The following is a 21,538-nucleotide window of genomic DNA, read 5'->3' as shown; positions in this document are numbered from 1 at the left end:
GTGCGGGCACCATTACGCTTACCAGCTAACTTCTCCCCCGCTAACACATCGCTATCGATCCGCCTTATCGCGCCCGACTTCCATATTGCCGGCCCCGGCCCAGGAAGCTCCCGGCCTGTCCCTTCCGAGAGGCGACGGGCACGGCCGAGGGGAAGGCGCCTCCAGCTCCATTTTGGCAGGGGCCCTGCCCCGCGGAGAGCTGCCCCCGCACCGCTCCCCCCTCGCGGGGGAGCGACAGCGCAGCTTTAGCCCCCGGAGGCCCCTTCCCGGCCGCCGAAGGGCCCGGCAGCCCTCCTACCGGCCCAGCTCTCCCCGTGCCCTCCCCTCGCAGGACGGCGACACGCGACGGGGGGGGGGTCCCCCGGCCCCAGCCCCGGCGCGGGGGGTCCCTCCCGGCCCCCAGCTGCGCTCCCCCTCGCCCTTCCCCGCCTCCGCGGCCACTTACTTGAGGCCCAGGCCGTGGAGGTGCTGCCCGATCAGCCGGATCACGTCCTCGTCGGACTGCGAGAGCCGCTTCTTCTTCTTCAGGGCGCTGCCGCCGCCGCCGCCCCCCAGCTCTGCGGCGGCCGGGCCGGGCCCCCCGGCGGCGGGCACCCCGTTGTTGACGCTGAGGCCGCCGGGGCTGCCGCCGCCGCTGTTGGCCGAGGGCAGCAGCCCGTTGGCGTGCGCCAGCTGGTCGCCGGCGGTCGTGCCCGCCGAGGCCTCGCCGTTCTGGGCGCCCAGGCAGCCCAGCTCCGGGCCCTGCGGCGGCTGCGGCTGCTGCTGCTGCTGCTGGCCCCCTCCTGCCCCGTTGGCCTGCATGGCGCTGCCGCCGCTGCTAGCGCTGCCGCCGCTGCTGCTGCTGCTGCCTCTGAGCGGGGCGGCGGCGGGGGCGAGCCCGGCGGGGAGCGAGGGGGACTGGGACGAGGTGAGGCCTGCTCTGCCCGCGGAAGCCCCGGGCTCTCCTGCTCCCTCCGCCGCCGCCGCCGCCGGGGAGGCCCGGGCTTTCTTCCGCGGGGGCGGGGAGGCTCCGCCGGTGTCCGAGTCGGAGGAGGAGGAAGCGGAGGCCAGAGTTTCCTCGCCGAGAGCGGCCGTGGTGGGAAGCCGGGGGGGCGAGGAGGGGGGAGGCGGGGGGCGGCGGGGGTGAGGGGAGGCGGAGCGGGGCCCTGTGCCCCCGGGGGTCCCGGAGGCAGCGCCGCCGCCCGCTCGGGGCTCCCTCTGGCGATGGCGGCCGCCGCTGCCCTGAGCCCCCGCCCGGCAGCCCCAGGCGCCCGGCCCGCTCCGCTCGCTGCCCGCCGGGTTTGTCTCCTCACAGCCCAGCTGCAGCCTAATGGAGTCCGGGCCGGGACGTCACAGGAAATTCCTATACTGCCCCCTACACACACTTCCGCCGCCCGGGGCTGGGGGTGGGGTGCGGGCGCTATAGGGGCAGGGGGGTACGGCCGCCTGCCGGGCCGCTGCTGGCCGGCGGCGGGGTGAGGGGTCGGGGGCGCGGCTGGAGGTGTCCGGCCCGGCCCGGCCCGGCCCGGCCCGGCCCGGGGGTACCGCCTGGCACCGCCTGGTGCACGTAGGGCCCGGGGCTGGGAGGTGTGAAGGCGTGTGCCGGGGGCGCCTCGCTGGGAAATGGTCGTCCCCAGGGTGGAGGGGGCTTAAGGAAGTTTCCTGAAGCAATCAGGAGGGGTTTTGGGGTTGTTTTTGTCTGGTTGGTTTTAAAACGGAGAAATACCCGGCGACGTAGCGGCCTCTCGTTGCCGAGGTTGGTCACTGGTGGGGCTCGGACCCGGGCATGGCTTCTGCAGTCGTGATGTGTGTTAGCACCAAAGAGGGAGGATATGGTGTTTCTGCACGGGATCTGACGTTTTACGGTACAGAAGTGTTGAGGCGTGGGGCGTGTTTGCCAGGATAGTCTGTCAGAAGACATTGGGCGTTTCGGGGTTTCCAGTCTCTGCTCAGAGGTGTCTTTCTGTATGCCTCCTGTGTGATGGAAACTGAAATCCATAGCCAAGCCTCTGGTCAAAAGTCATGAGACAAGTAAAATCCTGTTTGAAAACAATCTCTTGAATATGTTGTGTGTTGTTTGGTTTTAGAGCCTGGAATTTTCATCTTTGATACTTTCAAACTTTCCTCCGAAATGCAGAGCAAAATAAGTGTTTTCATTAATGGAAGCAGAGATTAACATCTAATCATCTGCTTTCAGAAGCCAAGGTTTAAAGAACACTGAATATTTCCAATTAATGATAAAAAGATAAGTTTGGACAATAGTGCTTTCTTTGGAGTACAACTTTGAAGAAGTCAGACTGAGGGAAAACGCCTCAAGACCAGTGTAGAAGTTTGTGAAGAGACAAAATACTTCAAAAGGATGAAACTAGAGAAAACAAGACTGCATGGAGACAGTTGAAGTAGATACCATAGCTTACCCCTGTTCATAGGTCTCAAAAGCTATTTGACTGGTAACAGCTGAAGCACACTTAAATCAGAGGGAGAGGCTGGAAAAAGCTTTGTCACACAGAGTTCTGCCCAGGTGTGGCTGTAGGATTAAATTCAACATTGGTCTTCCAGAGAGAGAGGACCGTTTTGGTTTTGTATTCCTTAGTTCACCAGCCACTACTGGAGAATGCATTGCTTGTGTTTTAGCCACTTCAGCACAGCTGTTATCTCTTCTCGTCTCCATTGCTCTGTCTCTTCTTCATTCTTGAGGTCATCTTCCTCATTCCTCTCACTCTCCAGTTGCCATGATTGAGTTTATAATCCAATGATTCGGGGTAAGGTTGCAGGAACAGCACCCAGAGCAACACAGAGCCTGTGGAGATGCCTTACAAAGCAAACTAAGGAGCAATATGCATTTTTTTTCAAGAAGGTAAAGTTGCCCGTTATTCCTTCCTGCTCAGCGTCCGGGGGATGAAAGCCCTTTACCAACATTACCAGTTTGTGACACTGTTCCTCCAGCTGCTTTAATCTGCCGTGCTCCTCTTGCAGTGCCTGGAGAGCCTGGCCTTCCCTCATCAGTCACTGCTTTGATCACCTGCATGTAGCCTGCTGCTCCCACACACCAACTCCTGTGCTGTGTCAGTCACGTTGGAGGAGTTGGAAGGAGGAAAGATGCTGATGAGTCTGTGAAGAGCACATCTGTGATGAAAGAAGAAGAATCCCTTTACTGTAGCTGGGTGATATATGGATAAGCAGCTCTATATACCTATCTGTGGTGGGAAAGGCTCCTGCAGAGTAGCAATATATCCCACTCATTCCAATTAAATATTCTAAGGGAGTAAGAGCAGTGTTTGGAGTTGAACCTAAAATATTGCTTTTAAGAGGTACATATTGCTGCATTAATCACGGTTAAAGTTCTTACACCCCCCTCCCTGCCTCATTTCCTTCCCTGGGGGAGGAAATATCCCAGTAGAAACACAAAGAACTGGAGGAAGAAGCTCGGTGTTGGAATGGCACAGGCCCTTGGCTTCCGTGCCAGGGGAAGCTGGGACACGACATTTGAAAGTTTCTCAGGATCCCAGCTGACATGAAAGTGTAGGAGAATGATTCAGAGCCCCTGGTGTGGAGAGTGTGCCTCAGCCAGATCCTAGCCCATATGTGGAAAGTTCCTGGAGCAGTTCCTGCTCCTTTCTTTCCTCTTCATCACCAAGAGGGGATCCTGAGACAGGTCTGTGGCTTAGCAGACCTTCCTCCTTATAATGCAGAAAGGAAAAGGAGAAATGGGAAAGGGACAATGACACCATGCTTGGGAAATGTTTCAGTAGTTGAGCACCGATTTGGAACCTTCTATTTCACACTCTCATGAGAGACAGCCAATTTAATGGAAGTCCAAATAAACATGCTTCTATTGAGCAATTTGGCAAATCAGCAGTTAAATACAATGCATCTCTCTTGTGTCAAAGACTTTATTATAATAGACGTATGCATTCATTGTACTCAGACAACTTCAAAGTTTCCCAAAAGTAGAGAAGAGATGTAACAGTTCACCAATGAAAATTGACAAATTTGTAAACACCCACAAGAAAAAAAAAGGCAACCTTAAATACAGCTGTGATGATATCAAACATGTTACTGAAGTACAGTACGTTTTGCTTTAGAGGATGGGGCAGGAAGTCCAGATCTGAATAATAGGAAGGAACTCTTTCATTAAGGGGCTGGTTTTTTGATGGTAATCGTATGAAGCTGCTTAGGCAGAGCTGAAATACTACAAAATAGAGAAAGTCATGGGGAGATGGATTAGTAGTCAAAGCTGCACTGTGAGCGTAAGGAACCATTTGACTCCTCTTGTCAGATGCATGTGTGTATACTTAGGATCATAGAATGGATTGGGTTGGAAGGCACCTACCTTAAAGATCACCTAGTTTCAACCCCCTGTGCCTTTACCACCACCACTGTACACACAGTTTCCTTTTCCTTTTCTTCTGCACTGAATTTGAGGTTACTGGAAGCAAAACGACTAAAAACAAAAAAGGAAGAAAGAATGGTTTAGAATAAGGGCATTTTTTCATAGTACCAACTAAATAAATGCTTGAACAGACACCTGCCTATGCTTGTAACTTTCAAAAGATGAGACAGATGAAAAACAACCACCTTTCTTACACAGCATTCCTAGAAAGCAGTCAGTAGATAGAGGATTTGTAAGCAAACCACACTGGGCCATCACCTTATGCAGAAGATGGGCAGTATTTTAGTGAAGGAGCAGAGTCTGGAAAGCCAAAGCTTGGCTGGAGTTGAAACAGAAAAAGAATAAATGCGAGGTGCAACAAAAAGGGCTTTTACAGGAACAGCAGCAGAAGGAAGGTGAAGAAAAATGTGGGAACGAAAATTTGCTGTAGAATTAGTCACTGACCTAGTGGTAAAGAGTGAGGAGAAGGCTGAGATTCTCAATGCCTCCTTTGACCTTTACAGGAAGAAAATCCTTCTGCATCTCCCTAGCTTCTGTGGCCAGTAGCAGAGTGCAGAGAAGGAGACTAGGAGACTGCCCGTCCTGGTGGACGAAGGAAGTTCAGCACGGGAATTTCAACACCTACAGGGCTGCATTACCAGTGTACCCAGCAGGTGTATGCTCTCTGTGCGTCACTGGTGAGTCCACATTTGATATCCAGTGTCCAGTTTGGGGTCTTCCGGTACAAGAGACATAGAGCGGCCTAGAGCAAGTTCAGGAGAGGCTGCTAGGGTGGTGGGGGCTAGAGCAGGTGGTGTACAAGGAGAAGCTGAGGAAGTGGGTTTGACTGCAGCAGGATCTAACTGCAGTGGTCGGCTTCCCCAGGGGAATCACAGAGAAGACAGCACAAGGCTTCTCTTCAGGGTGCGCACTAAGAGGACAAGAGACAAAAATCAGAAGTTGCACCCGGAGAAATTCCAACTGTGCATAGGAAAAAATTTCAAAGTGAAAGTGGTCATATACTGGAACAGGTTCCCAGAGAGACTGTGGACTTTCCATCCATGGACATACTAAAAACTGGACTGGACAAGGCCCTGGTCAAAACTCTGAGCAACCTTGTCTAGCTTTGAAAACAGCTAGAGGTTGAATAAGTGACCTGCAGAGGATCTCTCCCCACTTTATTTTTTGCTACGATTCTAAATATACTTCCTGGAAGAATCCCTGTGGTATGGGGGAGCAATATTGGTGACTCAATAAGTGTCATGTCTCAGGGGTTACTGATACTATGCCCCAAAGCTTCAGTAAGGACACTGTTGGCAAAGATAAGGGCATTAGAGCTATTGTTGCAACTTAATTAAATATTAGGTAATCACACTATGTCTTCTGTCCACCAAAGTCATGTGCATTAGATTGATGATGACCTCTGCACTCTCCTAGGCAATCACAACATGACATGGTAACAAAAATATCAGAAAGTGCTGAAGATTCCATGTAGTATGGAATATCTTGTTTAAGACGATCTGTTGTGTGGTCAGTACAACTTCTCATATAAAGAACATACATGACATGCATTTTCCTATGTCTTTCTGGATGCCCAGGATGCCATGTATTGGGACAAGTTGAATTTATCTTCATGGGCAGATAAAGCATGCATGTGCAAGAGGTCTGAAGCTAGGCTTGTACTTACTGTGCAACTTCTCTGAGCATGTAAAGCAAGACAATATCGCATATGCTGTGACTCTTACATGTCAGGCTTGCTTTGCATGCATGATTTATCTGTCTGGGACTACCCTAGATATCAGCCTGCAAAATCTGTCTGTGTGTACTGTGGTATATTAGTCACATTGAGATGCACTAGAAAGTTATTTGTAGCCTGGATTTGGAAAGATGGTAGGTCACCAAGAGATGTTTCCACACTTGCAACAGGCAGAATAGCAGCATGCTTGCACTTTTTTTTTTTTCTTGACACCTTGATATGCGTAAATGTTAATTCTAACACTTACTGAATCGCACTCTGACTTTGTGTGCAGTAGGAGCTGATTTTGTTCTGTGGGGTTTTCCAGGCCCATTGTTTAGAATGCCTCCTGTAGTCTGTGTAGTCCTTAATATTAGTGTGTAGAGTTTGGGTCCAGAACTCAGATGGGTTATTGGTGTTTATGTGCAAGACTAGATTTATCATTCTATTGTTGCAGTTATTTTACTTTTCTTACTTGCGGGTTGCTCCCCTGCCTTTTACTTTGTGCTGGCTCTCAAGGCAATTGTTATTTCAGGCTTGGTAATTGTGTCTGCCAACTCCTACGTAGCTCCTAGAGCTTAACCCTGAGTGGGGTAACACTGCGCTTTCTGTTGCCTAGCCATTGAATTGTGCCCTGCCTCTCCCAGAGTGACATGTATGGTAGTCCTTTCTCTCTCCTTTTTCTGTTTTCTCTAGAGGGTTATATTGCAATGAGCTCTTGCACCTGGAACTAAAAATTCAAGACCAGGCATGTTGGCTGTAGTATCGCATATCCACTCTGAAATGGGCAGAGAGGGGAAGTTATTACGTAATCACCAGCAGATTATATCTTAATGTTGAGATTGTGAATAGCTCCTTGGAGCCCAGGGATTACTTAGTAATCTTTTTTTCCTTCTTAATCAGGAATATATGGTTTTCCAAACTCTATGTTTAAAAAAGCATGCGAACCACCAGACCCTCCTTACATGTTTTGGACAAGAGATTAAAGGTTATTATCACAGTGTCATTGCACTACTATTTAAGTGCTCCTTATTTTAAGGTGAAGTCACTAGTTTTTGCTGCAACTGTTTGTTTGCTTAAAGTACAACTTCCTGCACAAACTTCTCCATCCTTGTTGTTGCATATTATTTACATTAGAAATAAAAAGCCATGAAGTTAGAGAAAAAATGCACTCACGTGGCTCCATACATTTACATGGTAAAAAATCTTCACCACTTCACCGAATTTGTAAGTTTCACAGTGCATCAGCTCTGACACTACTACTCATACTTAAGACCTTGTAATGTTTCAAATACCTGCTATTTTTTTATTTTTTATTTTTATTTTTGTCTTTGACAAAAATATTTGGGCTTTAGGTAATAAAACAACCTGGTTTCTCAAATAGGAAAGGTTATGTTCCCCAAATTTTCTAACTTGGCTGGTTTTTGTTTGTTCGTTTTTCAAGAGGATACAGTCTGTGGAATATAGGTGGACATATTTTTTACTGACGTTTGAGGTGACTAGTATAAGTTATTTGAATCTTTGCCTCGTAAATAATATAGTCATTTCAAATACATGCAAATTAAACCTTTATGCTTTTGTGGCTTCTCTCTTAAAGAAGAATGCCAAGAGAGTTTTTGAAGCATGGCATGATAGGAGGGCTTTACTAACATTCATTTGGCATTATCAGTTTGACTAATAGGAAGGACACGCTATATATTGCCATTTCTATTTTTATCTGTCACTGCATGTTAATACAAGATAGTCAGTTAGGCCTATACAATTTCTGAATTCATTCCCAGTTCTCTATAAATACCAATGTCTTTTATTTAAGCACCTCCTATTTAATAGCACTTCTTCCGAATGCCACATCTGAGAGTGGAGCATGTCCTGCTGGATCCACACAGCGCTGAGAGGCATGGTGGGGATTAGTTCCAGCTGGAAGGGGGAAAGGTAAGATTTTCAAAACTGGGACCAAAGGCTTGGTCCCAAAGGCATATTCCAGTGCCTACATAGACATGCTTCCATGTGTAGTACTATTTGCCACGTTGTCACAGTTGGAACCTAGTGTTATGAATTATAACAGATCTATCATCTGAAAGATGTCCCCCTGTACTCAGCTCTGGTGAGGCCGCACCTCGAGCACTGTTCAGCTTTGGGCCCCTCTCTATAAGAAGAACATCGAGGCCCTGGAGCATGTCCAGAGAAGGGCAACGAAGCTGGTGAGGGGTCTGGAGAACAAGTCTTAGGAGGAGCAGCTGAGGGAGCTGGGATTGTTCAGTCTGGAGAAGAGGAGGCTCAGGGGTGACCTTATTGAGCTCCATGAGTACCTTAAAGGAGGCTGTAGCTAGGTTGGGGGTTGGTCTATTCTCCCACGTGCCCGGTGACAGGACGAGGGGGAATGGGCTAAAGTTGCACCAGGGGAGGTTTAGGCTGGATATTAGGAAGAACATCTTTACTGAAAGGGTTGTTAGGCATTGGAATGGGCTGCCCAGGGAAGTGGTCGAGTCACCATCCCTGGAGGTCTTTAAAAGACGTTTAGATGTACAGCTTAGGGATATGGCTTAGTGGAGGACTTGTTAGTGTTAGGCCAGAGGTTGGACTCAGTGATCTTGGAGGTCTCTTCCAACCTAGATGATTCTGTGATTCTGTAAGTCTTAACTACTGCTGTATTGCACACTATAGCCACTTGAAACTTGACAGTACATTCTGAAATGAGCTCTGACTTTCTTTCCTGAAAACAAAGGCTCCTGTCCCTGAAGCTAAGAGAATCCCTATGTGCTGTTAGAAGTGTGGTGCCAAAGATATGTAGTGCCAATGACACAGCTGAACAGGATGAGTTCCATTTTGCCAGGAGCATTGACAGAAATACAAAGTAGGTAGTTTGAGAAATCTGCTTTGCTGTTATTGTTGTAATAGCAATATTAGCAGGAAAATTTTGACAGAACTTTTTTTTTTAAACAAACAAACAAAAAAAATGTACATTGTGATATTAATCTCATCTGACTCTATATATCTGTCAATTAAGCAACTAGCCCAAGCTATTTTTCTAGGTATCCTCTGGAGAGATGGAGTCACTTACAGAGGTGATTCATCCCAGATACTTATTTTAGGAGGGGATGAATCACCTTCTGGTGCCTCTCTCCATTGACATTGGGGGGAGCCTAGTCCAACTAATTAGACTACATCACTATCTTCTTGGTGAGTAAAGTTAAAAGAGGTAAATTCTGGCATAAGTTCAATCACTTTAATGGTACATTTGAATTTGCAAAGACTGTCATCATGGGTCAAAGATGCCAATATGACACTGAGAGTCACAGTAGGGTATGACAGTTGAGCACCTACTCCCATATTACTGGGAGGCCAACCTGTGGCTCATGAACTGCATGCAGTTCACAAGCTGTTCAGAGTTGATTTCTGTGTTGGAGCCATACTGACACATCACTTCTTGGTGATCTGTCATTGTCTATCTCATTTCTCTTTTCCTTGGTAGAAATAAGAACAGTGACAGATATCAGGTATCCTGTCATAGAATGGCCTGGGTTGGAAGGGACCTCAAAGATCATCTGGTTCCAACCCCCCTGCCATAGGCAGGGATGCCACCCACTAGATCAGGTTGCTCAGGGCCTCACCTAACCTGGCCTCGTCTAACCTGAACACCTCCGGGGATGGGGCATCCGCAACCTCTCTGGGCAACCTGTTCCAGTGCCTCACCACCCTCTGAGTGAAAAATTTCCTCCTAACATCTAAATCTCCCCTCTTTTAGTTTAAAACCATTCCTCCTCATCCTGTCAATATCTGATCGAGTGAAGAGTTGCTCTCCATCTTTTTTATAAGTCCCCTTCAAGTTCTGAAAGTTTGCAGTGAGGTCACCCCAGAGCCTTCTCTTCTCCACGCTGAAGAGCCCCAGCTCTCTCAGCCTGTCTTCATAGAAGAGGTGCTCCAGCCCTCTGATCATCTTCGTGGCCCTCCTGCGGATGTTACCTAACATCCACATTCTCTAGCCCCACATCCTTCTTGTGCTGGGTGCCCCAGACCTGGATGCAGCACTCCAGGTGGGGCCTCTCAAGGGCAGAGCAGAGGGGGACAGTCATCTCCCTCACCCTGCTGGTCACTCCTCTTTTAATGCAGCACAGGATGCAGTTGGTCTTCTGGGCTAAGCTTTCTTAACAAAACTCCAAAATATGCCTATTTGGTCCCTAAAATAATTCTCTTTTTTCATATTCATTTTTAAATTTAATAAGGTCACTTACCCCACAAGAGATGCTTAAAAAGCCTTCTTCAGCAACATTTTGGTGGCATTATTTCAATATTGAGAAAAGACTTAGAGAAATCTACTTCATTGTTATAAATGCCTGACCATACATATACCTTAAAATGTCTGGTATCAACACATTATGACTTTGTAGAAATCTTGTGGGATATTTATTGCTAAAACATCTTAATCTGTCTTTTCGTACAGAACTAATATATTACTCTACTACTTACTTTCATCATTGATTAAATACTAATATTTTAATATCATTAACAAAAAAATAATATTGTTAACAAAAATGTATGGCAACTATTACATGAAATATAGACCATGCTATTTTACATATTCTTTAAAGTTTGTCATAGGAATTACAATTTTATCCATGCCTCCCAACATCTAATGTCTTTTATCATTTTACCTGTGTAACAAATATATCTATAAACATGAATTTAAATTATAAATACTTTAATGTATGAAACAAAACCCAGGTATTTTGAATACAGTTAGTAGAGGCAGATTCAGATTGTCAGCAGAACTGCCTTCATGACTTCACTTTTGAAACAAATCCTTTTGAATAATATTGCATAGGTGGCTATTGTACCATCAGGCAATTCCCAAACATAATTAAAATATTTCGTTTTTTATTGAAGCCTTCTAGCAGGTTCAACCTGCACAATTTTATATTGGGCCATTGTAATCGTTAGAGAACAGCACAGCTCCAGTTTTCAAAAGGGAGCGTTTTCAGGGGCAAGGCACAGTAAAACCTCTGAAGTGGGGGAAGTTTTGCTGCTTCTGTAAACATAATCAAAATAAGACGTAGAAATCATCTCTCCTGTGGTATTTGACCTATGCTGATCTATGCTTTTATTTTCTTAATCAGTGGACTTGTATCAGTCTTTTCATTTCCTAGGATATTTTCATCAAGAGCTGTCAAATTCAACCATCACTTTTATTTGTCATTATATTCTATGTGTACAGATCAGGCTGCAAATATTTCTTTCAGTTGTTTTAGAGGTTTTCAAAGGCAGGGAAGAGAATTATATTGTTCTGAGCGACACTGACATGGAAATAAATAACACTGAAACTTGGAAGAGTGTTAATTAGAAATTATTATAACCTGACTGACCTGGCTTGGCACTATGGTATCTCGCCAAACTGGCTTTTTATTCTTACGCGTGTCTGATTTGTTTTTGTGGTGAGAAGCTAATGATTTCATGGAATCATTTGGCTTAATCCTGCTTTTCTTACAGTATGGAAGTCTTATGTGAGGAAGAATAAATAAAATCAGAGCGAGGTTCACTGGGTGTGACCTATGGTGGTTAACCCAAATGATACTTTGCATAGTTTTCTATTTCAGTAAGTTTATATATATGGTATATTGGACCTGTTGTTTGTTTACTTAAATTAGATTTACATTCATTTCACTCTGAATTCCAGTGTAACACTGGCTTAAACCTGTGTAATTCTTCTGGCTTCATTGCAGTTGTGTTGTTTTTTTATTTCTTAGTGGAATTAAGCCACAGTAGAGTCCATTGAAATAAGTGACCATTTTCTTGAATGATGTAGTGAAGCAATAACAACACGAGACCCAACCTACTGCAACTTTTAATCACATTGCCATCCTTGTAACTCTGCTGGGAAGAAGAAGGATGGCTATGCCTAGCTGGACTGGAATCTTACCTAAAGAGGTCCCTCATCCAAAACAGAGACAGATCTTTCTGTATGTCCGACACAGACATCAGAAGGCTATTTCCTAGAGTCTTTGAAGTGAGGTGGGTTTAACCTTTGGCATTTTCCTCACTCCAGTTCCTGCAGACACTGGCCTGTTGGCTAGGCAGTGGAAGCAGCCAGTCTCCTATAGTCTCCTGGGGCAGTGGGAGCAGCAGATCCCTGGCACTTGTCTGCCTTCCCAGCTGCTGGCCATGCTCATTAGTCGGGTGGAGTGCCCTGATGACACACCTATACAGCATCTTGTTTTGGAGTTAGCTTGGTAGGAGTGCTGCGCTGAGGTGTGCTGTCATATCCTACATTTAACTGTAGGTTTAAATGAGTAATTGGTCAGGTAGCTAAACCAAATTAATTCAGAATATGTAGCACAAGTGACGCAAATACCAAACAGGTGCCATGGGACCCCGCTTTGTGGCCAGTGCTGTGTTCAGTAATTGTCAGTGTGGTTTGACGTGTGGTTGTAAGCAACACAGGAGCATTCCCAATATGATGTATCATACCGTACTTTTTGTATCTAGTTTTTCACAGTTGTTTTGTAATTTTCAGGAAGAATTCCTGGAGGTTTTTTTTGTTTTGTTTTGTTTTGTTTGTTTTTTCAATTCTCTTTGTAAGGTATGTAGTAGTAACCACAAATTGACATTTCATCCCATTACCTACAGTATGTAAACACAATGCGTATAATATCTGTGCGCCAGTAATCCCTATAGGACAAGGCAAGATGAACCCTATTTTCATAGATATTTAGTACAACATTGGCATCAGTCTTTCAAACTATGGGATAGGAAGCTATTATCGAGGAGGGATGGGAAGGGGGAAGAGGTGAAATAGTGTCACATTAGTGTGAACGGAAATGGCAGAAAGAATAATTTTGAGTCAGAGAAGCTTTTGGTAACCGACTGTATAGAAGTAATACAATAGCAAGGGGAGAAGAAGTCCATGGGTAAATCATGAGGAGTCAGTCCAAAATTTCCAAATACATTGTTGATGCTTGCTGGCAGCTTTTAACTTCAGCTGAAAGAAAAGAGCCTCTTAACCCCCCCCCCCCCCCCCAAAAAAAAAGAAAAAGAAAAAAAAGAAAAAAAAAGAAAAAAAGAAAAAAAAAGAAAAAAAAGAGGGGGAGGAGGGGAGAAAAAACAATTAATCCGTAACACTTTCCTCCTCCAACTCAAGTGACTGATAGTAAGGGAGCAGCTTTCAGACAAGGACCCTGGACCGAGTCCTGTTTGCGTACAGTGGAAGATTTCCAGCTGTATTTTAAAACACAATTCACCTCTTGTGTCTGAACTGTTAATGTGCAGTGGGGTCACTCACAACTTACACTATTGCTAGGACATTAATGGTCTAAATAACTGCACCTGCTATGTTAATGAAAGTGTGCATAATAGCTCCAGTAATTTAGAAAATTAGGTATTGTGTTGGGGTGGGGAGGAGGACAAGGAGGAGGAGACAAGGGTATAAGGGGCTAGAACTTGGTCAAAAGAAATACAGATTTCAGATCACTTGCTGTTTTATTGCTGCAAAGTTATCAGTGCTGCTAGTACAAAGCTTTAAGTATTTTAATGGCTGTATTCAACTGTGCACTTGAACGTGTTAAAGAGTAGGAGGGCTTTTCTGAGTAAGGAGAAAGGGAATTGGGATTATGTTAAGTAAAAAAAAAAAAGCTGCCTATATTTTTGCTGTGAGATTTGTTTAAGTCTGATCACTGGCAGAATATACACCATCATCCTTCCTTGGATAATAAAATCACAGGATAACAGGACTAGAAGAGACTTTGAGCAATCTATTCCTTGCACCAGTCTGAGGGCAAGTATATCAATATGATTCCTGATAGATGGTTGCCCAACCCGTTTTTTAAATCCTTCACAAATTCCTCCAGCAATCTATTCAAGTCCTTAACTATGCCTACTGTTAAAAAGCCATTTCTAATATCTAATCTAAACCTCCCACCTGCAGTTTACACCCATTACTTTTCATTGTGCCATGCTGGGCACGAACAGCTTAATTTTCTTCCTTTCTGCATCCATCTTTTATGTATTAGATAACGCTTACATTCTTTTAAGTGAATATAGTGTAGGCCTTTTTGTGTACATTTAGGCTCAGAGGAAAATAGGTTAAAGGAAAAAAGTAAGAAAAATATGTTTCTAGCTGAGAGTCTTTTTAGCCAATTAGGAAGCAAGTGTCTGAGATGGAGCATTATGTAGCTGCCAGTTGGAAATACTGGGCAGGGCACAGAGATTTGCTTAAGGCAATCTAGGGCCCCAAACACATTGCATATGAGAGAGGCTGATGCCTGCCATGTGTTACACATCTGTTATGACAGAGCTTGTTTGGCATTTCTGTCTCACCTGCCCATGTCTCAGCCTGTATCTTGAAAGTGTCACCTGAACTGAGGCCAGCTGCTTCTGTTGAGCCTGATTTTTAGGGATTAAGTTATTTCTGTACTTCCTTTTTTAGTTCTCTCATTTTCTGAAATAGGAGATGGGTAAGAAAAAGTAGGAAATGAGAAATCTTGGAATGTTGCAGCAGCTACAAGTTGCCCAGCTGGTGGGGACAGAGACTGAAGGGTCAGAATTAGTCCCAAGCTCCTTCATTCGGCCCTCAAATGTTGAACTCCAGCATATGCCAGGAAATGGCTTCCTCCTTCCTTCTTCAACTCTTACAGGTCCTAGCAAAGATCCCCAATACTCTGTTGTCCAGGATGATCCCCACCATGAGTCCCTGACGGATCTCATCACGCACTCCAAGTTGCTGTTCCTCAGCACACATACTGCAGTTACTTCTCGGGCATCCTGCAGACACCGCAGTGGCCCTGGGCAATTAGGAGCACTGGCCTGCTTGTCCTGACATACTTCGGCCATCTTGTGTGCCTGCTCCCAAGTGTCCATAGCCATGTGAGCCCTTCTTGATGGTGTTTCTCGAGGGTGTGTGGAGTCTGCAATGAAGCTTAATGGTTACACGGTTTAAAATTTGAAGTATGTTAGTCTGTATGATGGCAAATAATTTACTTTAAATGTTGCACATGGTGTTCTCTACACTTTGGATGCAGGGAGCAGCTCTCCAGTACTCCAGATACAAGGTCTACATGTGGGTGGGTGAAACCAGCACATCTCCTCATCCAGCAGGATCCTTGGTGGGGATAACACTGGCTGGGCCCTTTGGAGCTGACAACTGTACAAAGACATGAAGCAGTTCATAGGATTTGAAGTTGCAGTCTGTAACCTTGAGTAGGCACTGATTATACTGGGGTCCCATTTTCTTTTCTGGGACCACAAACTTACTTGTAAATTTAAAAATATGAGCTCAGCTAGTTGCATGATTCTAAGAGCTGGGATACGAACCATAAGGCTGGACTGTTATATATACTGCCAAAATGGTTAGACTTTCTTTGAGTGAGTGGGTTTCTTAAATGGAGAAGAAAGAAGTGATTCTCCTATCACAGAATTTCTGAAATGGAAATCACTCCTCCAGCCAACGAAGTCTAGAATTGTCTCATTCCACTCCAGTAGAGAAAATACTTCACAAATATACAGTGTGATAGGATCTTACAGCTAGACTAAATTTAAAAGACAAATTTCCATTCCACTGTAATTTCTAGAAGAACACTGTATTAACGCTAACTGATTTTTATTTTTATTGAGGAAACCATCTTCTAGTGTTGGGATGGGTCTAGTTACGAATATTACAGATGCAGGAACTGGTATTATCTCTGATAATATGACTGTGTTTTGAAAGAAACCTGCAGAAAACTGCCAAGTGCAGTTTCCTGTTGATAACTGTGACACCCAGTGGTCATTGGAAGAACGATGAAAATGTAGTGCAGAATGACTGCAGTGCACCTAAAGGCTGCACAAAATACTGAGGTTTGCACAATAAATGTGTGCTACTAAGAGTACTACTCTTTTCTTCGATAATGTGTACATATAGTAAAAATAAACTGTTTTAGGAGTCATAAATTTTTCATCCATTTAGTTTTGTTTTAGGAGTCATAAATTTTTCATCCATTTAGTTTATGCTTTATTTACTATGTTTAACGTATATATATATTTGTATTTACTCATACAAAGCTTTTTTTATATCTTGTGATGCTGAGTTTACAGCTCAGATGTATGATGACTTTAAATAATTACTTTATCACTGCAAAGTACGAAATGGCTTTTAATTCTTGTTGGCAAGTGCAGAACCCTGCAGGATAATAGGACCTTCTTTCCCCTCCTTTGTTTGCCATTGACTCATTATGTGACTTAGAGCAAATTGCTTGTGTGAATGGTTGATAAGTACTTCAGTCAGCATGTTCATAAAGGTGTGAGGTGTAATTAATATTAGTCTGGCAGCTATTCACTTCCAACTATTTATGCCATTTATTCTGTGTAGAATACATTGTATATATACTACAAACCATAACATTAATTTATGTGCTGTGTTTTATTGCAGAGCACTGGATGCAGATTTAGTCCCATATATCCAGTAAATGAGAGATTCAATTCTATTTTGTTTATGGATCACTGAACATAAAACATTTATTCTTGGTGATGTTTTCAATAAAAGAATACCATCAAAATTCACAACATCTAATTGCAGTGGACCAAGCATCACATGCTTGTTATATATATTGTTCCATCTGTTGTTTGGGAATGTCTCATGGAACTAAAGAAGCTTCTCCTTGCAGGCAGAAAGAGTTACACAGCAAGAGGATCAACATCAAAAGGTACCCAGTTAAAAAACTGGAGATTAGACAGGGCTGCAAAGTCCGTTATTGCCTAGAGCCCTCTTCTTGGCTGTGTTAGCTATGTCTATATTGTGTGCCTTAGGAGTGCTTTTCAGCTCCCTGAGTGTGTGTGCCTTTTCTACACCCAGAATTGGGGTGACATCTGAATTCCCACCAGTTATTCATCTCTACCCTACCTGGTTTCCATGCAGGGAAACCGCAGCCAGAAAAGGAACAGTAAGACAGTCTGACAATATTACATTTTTCACACCATTTTTTTAGTCATTGATGACCATAAATGTTTCACATTTAATGGGAGCATATGACAGAAAAGATTTAATTGTAACCAAAATGCTTAAATACTGAACTCAAGGTAAGAATACTTTAAAACAACTGCACATGTTGGAGCTAAACCAGTTTAAAAGGAAAAACACAGCTTTTTTTTTTTTTTTTTTTTGCATGTCATTATTTGGATTCCTGTAAACGCCAGTTGCCCTGGTTTTAGACCCTGTTGTCGTAATCTTTACAAGGACACAAAGAAAAGTTTGTCCTTACTCCCAAAAGCTTACAGTCTAAAGATACCATAAGCAACAGCAGATGGAAATGGCTAGAAGAGAGCACCCCAAGAAAATGAAATAGTACTTCTTAAAATGCATTGTTTACTACACCAACTAAGATTCTCACATGGTGTTCTGAACTGCACTACAAAGAAAAAGCAGAGTGGTTGTCTTCCACCTTCTGATAAGAATAAAGGAACATGACATAATGATCGAACAAGAATATATACTGATGCTTACTGATGTACAATGTATGGCTGCAGTTGGTGCAATTCTGGTTTAGTCTTCAGAAGCAGATGGTGAATGGATCTTTTGCTCTTGAGATAAATCCTGAAGCAGGGATGTTTGCTACCAAAATTTGTTTTTGCTTCGTGTTCCTTCACTGTTTATTCCATATTTAAATGACTTGAATGCTGGCTCGGGGTCATCGATAATGCCTGCTCTTGTTTCTTTCATGTTACAGGTAGCTTGGTTCAACCTCACTTGTGGTTTTTGTGTTTGTTATCGTTGCTTTTTCACCTTAAAAAGCTTGACTTTAGTCCACACAGAATGGACAAATCATGTTAGAAAACAGTTTGCCTTTTACTTTATTTACAGAATTTTTTGCTAACCAGCATAAACAAAGTCTCGGGCATCTTGCCATCCTATTCTAGACAGGATTTTAATAAGTGCAGTAAGGTCAAGATTTTTTGTTTATATTATGAAGTGGGTTGTTTGGGAAGTGGGTTTTTTCTTTTTTGTTTGTTTGTTTCTTTTTCTTTTCTATTTTTTTTTAATCTGCATGGCTTTGTATTCTTTATTTCAAAAGTGTTTTCTTATCCTGTGAATAAGAAACTACAACTCACATTGTGCAAATTTGCATTTTCAGATAAAAGAAGATACAGATATGTGCTAGCTGGAAGAGTCATGTTCCAATACTTGACTTATAGGAAAAAGAGTATGCTGAAAGAATAATGAAGTCTGACATGTATGTAGGTATTTACCTTAGTTTATGTGTTGGGAAGAGCATGTTTGGAAGAGCATGAGTGTTGTTGTATTTTATTCCTTCCTGCATACCAGGCCTGGCATGCTCAGGAAAAGAATCTCTGGTTAATTTTTATTACTTACTACGATGTAGCAGGCCAGTGGTTGATGAAGGCTCTCTGATGTTTCACTGAAACAAAATGTTTCAGTTACATGCAAAAATATCATAAAATACACTTCTTTCAATAAAGCTGCACCCCTACTGATTAGCTAGTGCCCTGAGACCTAGTGATAGTGCAGCCTTCTGCCTTAAACTTCTAGACACATCCCTCTTCCACACTACACTTCTGTGACAAACCAGCGCTTTGCAGCTGATGGCTGCTAGATGCACATATTCATTTATTAATGTATTTCAGGGAGGGAAAAAAAAAAAAAAAGGTGAAAGAAGATGAGAGCTTAGGACTGGAAAAAGAAAGCCATAAGGTGACTGTGGGAGCAGCCCCAGAGCTGAGAGCAGGGTGAGCTGGAGTGCTCTGTCAGGAGATCAAAACAAGTGGGTCCACCCTCATAATCTGCTTCTTGCACAACCCCTGACAGGGCTGCATGTGAATGTGAAAAGGGGTGAAAAGAGGACAGGCTGCTGACTTACACAGCAGTCAGAGGAGATAGACGTGAATGTTAGACTTGGCTCCTGCAGATGGTACACAGAATAAAATAACAAGTATAGAGTACAGAGCAAGCAAGCTGATTCTGTATCAGGATGCAACATTTAATAATTACCAGGTCAAACTCCTGCCTTCTTGTGTTTTGAATATTGAGGTATAAAAATAATACATGCAAAATAGGATTTCTGGATACTAGGTGTGAGCAAGATTTTTAAAGTATGTTTGTTTAAATACTGCTACAGCAGATGTAATACAGATCGTGCCATCTTACTAAGTCACAGGAGTTCAAAAGTTGAAAATGGCTTTTTAGGGTTGGTGTATATAAATAAATGTCAGAGAAGATGGATAAATTCTTTTTTCTTGAGACTGAAGGACCTTCTCAGACCCCAAATGACAGAAATTTCATCTTGCTCCCCAGAAAACCCTTCCAGAACATGCTGTGACTTGTAGTGTTGATGTCAGTCTGAAAAGCTTTCCATCCTGAGTTGAATGTGAAATCGTGATGTATTCTCTGCCACACATCCACCTGAAGCACAGTGCAGTGCCTTCTACCACCAGTGTTTTCTGTGCAATTATTTTGCCAAAAGGCACCTCGCATGCTCAGAACAAGTCTTGGTCACTGTGCCATGTATGAGAGCAAATATTAATTCAAAGTTGTAAACAAACTTGGCTGGAGCAAGTGCAGCATTTGGTTCAGGAAGCTTTGAAAACAGTTTTGTTACACGGAGGACTTGCAATTTATGAGCTTAGAAAACACAACTGAGAAAACACAAATGTTTTTGACAGAATTTTGGAATGATCAACTCATTTGTAATCAAAGAAGGATCTTGTGAATTGTAAATAGTGCTAGAGTGGAAGCTGCCAGGGAAAACAGGTGCTCTTCTCCGTTACTGAAACACCTCTGTGTCAGCAAGGCAGGACTGTCCCTTCTCTTTGCTATTTTTGTGTGTGGTGTTTTTGTTTGTTTGTTTGTTTGTTTTGCTTTTCTCTTTTCTCTTTAAGCACAGATACCAAAGGGAAGAACTAATTAACTGACCAATTCATTGCTATGACTACTGAACAGTCCTGTTTAAAGAGAAATCTTTGAGAAAAAGCACACAGTTATTGGTTGCTGATTGACAATAGAAAATCATATAAACAGACATTCTTCTTCAAAAAGTGTTGTCTGCTGCTCTGCTCCGATGGGGTACTGTAGCTTTGCTTCATCATCACTTAGATTGTGTACTGTTCCTGGGGAAGTACAGGGAAGGAGGAAAGAGACCAATGGAGAAATTAAAAAAATTAGGTAAATAAAATCAAAGCCATTGATCACTCAGGGATTTCAGCCCAGCTGTGCTGGGAATGTGCTGTATAACTCTGAACATGCCATTGCATCTGTTGGCACCTCACACCTTTATTTGATTTAGGGCAGAAGTTTCAGATTAGTTGAAGCCAATCTAGGACATGCAATAATGCTGCAAAAAGGGACATTCCTCCCCCTCCCCCTTCTTAATCACACAGTAAAATTGATCTAGCTAAAAATTAGTATTTAATGGAGTCTGTAACTTAAACAAGCCATGTGTGTTGACAGATGGTTGGTGGTGCTAGGAAAATGGATGGACTGGGAATGAGCAGCTAGCAGAAGGAAAGGTTAGACAACCGCCCCTGGCAGCAGTGACATTCAGTGGGGGAATGGTCATCGATCTACTCTACCACCCAGTGTGGCCCAAGAGGATTGGGTCTGTAGAGAGAAACAAGTTGTGCTGCCATTCTGAGAGCCACGTGGTGTGCATCGGAGGGGTTTTATTTTGGGTTGGCTCTAGGTTTGTCCCGTGCAGGAAGCGGGTGTGTTGGGTAGGCATCTAGGGCATGTCTTGCAGTTTAGTTCATTAGAAAGTTTACGCAGATGTGCCAGCAGGTAGCTGCGGATACCCTGGCGCTAATATTTCTTGAGACCTCTAGGCACTAGCATAACACAGAAGTATTTGGAATCTTTTTAAACTTTCTATTTGGGGGTAAGAGGTAGGACTGTGGCAGATGCAGTGCTGAGTGAGGAAAGACAGACCGCCGAGATTTCACTTGTTTTTATCACCACAAGAGACTCGGTCGTTTCTGTGCCTGCTGGGAGCAATGGTGTGCCAGGGCTGAAGCTCAAGTTTCCGTGCTGCTCTCTTCGTTATTCTGCTGCTACAGAACTCTGCTCTTCATAGCTCCAGGATACCTCACCCAAACAGCATATGGGCTCACACTCCATCTTAAATGTGTCTTTTTGTGCAGCATCCTTAATTTGCCCTTTGGGGACGTTTTGTGCAGTTCAGCGTGAAGGCTTTTAATCAGTCACTCTGACAGGAAAAGAAGAGACAGCAGGGGGCACTAACTCTGCGTAATTCTGTTAAAACGACAGCATTCGGGGCCGTGCTGATAACACTGACATGATTACGCGGACTGACAGCTTAATACCTAGAATTTCTTTACAACACTGATATTTTTTAAGACACCTCTGTTCTTCTCAGGAGCTACAGTGATGAAAGGGGGTTTGAATTTCTACAAATGTAGAATTCTGGCTAGTAGAAGGCCTTTTTCTTGTCGATTGTCACTCTATTTGTATCACCCATTTCCCT

General features: G+C 43.7%; 2 protein-coding genes across 19 annotated transcripts in view; one reads left to right on the top strand and one right to left on the bottom strand.

Annotated features, from left to right (window-relative positions):
* Positions 1 to 1,329, bottom strand: part of WDR26 (WD repeat domain 26) — a 33,654-nt gene extending 32,325 nt beyond the window's left edge. For 2 of the 3 annotated variants that reach the window (XM_083828500.1, XM_083828501.1), the window contains exon 1: positions 446 to 1,329. In XM_083828500.1, the coding sequence (XP_083684626.1) occupies positions 446 to 801 (356 nt within the window). In that variant the 5' untranslated portion in view covers positions 802 to 1,329. Of the gene's footprint in view, positions 1 to 22; positions 323 to 445 lie in introns of those variants that run through there. The other variant, XM_083828502.1, reaches the window with a different exon arrangement.
* Positions 1,330 to 1,474: 145 nt separating this feature from the next.
* Positions 1,475 to 21,538, top strand: part of LOC310896340 (uncharacterized protein) — a 28,924-nt gene continuing 8,860 nt past the window's right edge. For 2 of the 16 annotated variants that reach the window (XR_014581393.1, XR_014581404.1), the window contains exons 1-2: positions 1,475 to 5,049; positions 18,179 to 18,277. Coding sequence is in view for 2 of the 16 variants with exons in the window: in XM_083828523.1 (XP_083684649.1) it covers positions 1,766 to 1,844; positions 4,876 to 5,049; positions 16,715 to 16,753; positions 18,179 to 18,264 (378 nt within the window). In the remaining 14 variants the exon portion in view is untranslated. The other 14 variants (XR_014581395.1, XR_014581396.1, XR_014581402.1 and 11 more) reach the window with 14 other exon arrangements.

Source organism: Anser anser (assembly GCF_964211835.1).
Source record: "Anser anser genome assembly, chromosome: 3".
Taxonomy (NCBI): domain Eukaryota; kingdom Metazoa; phylum Chordata; class Aves; order Anseriformes; family Anatidae; genus Anser; species Anser anser.
The sequence above is the reverse complement of the archived record's forward strand: the minus strand, read 5'-3'. Positions and strand labels throughout refer to the sequence as shown.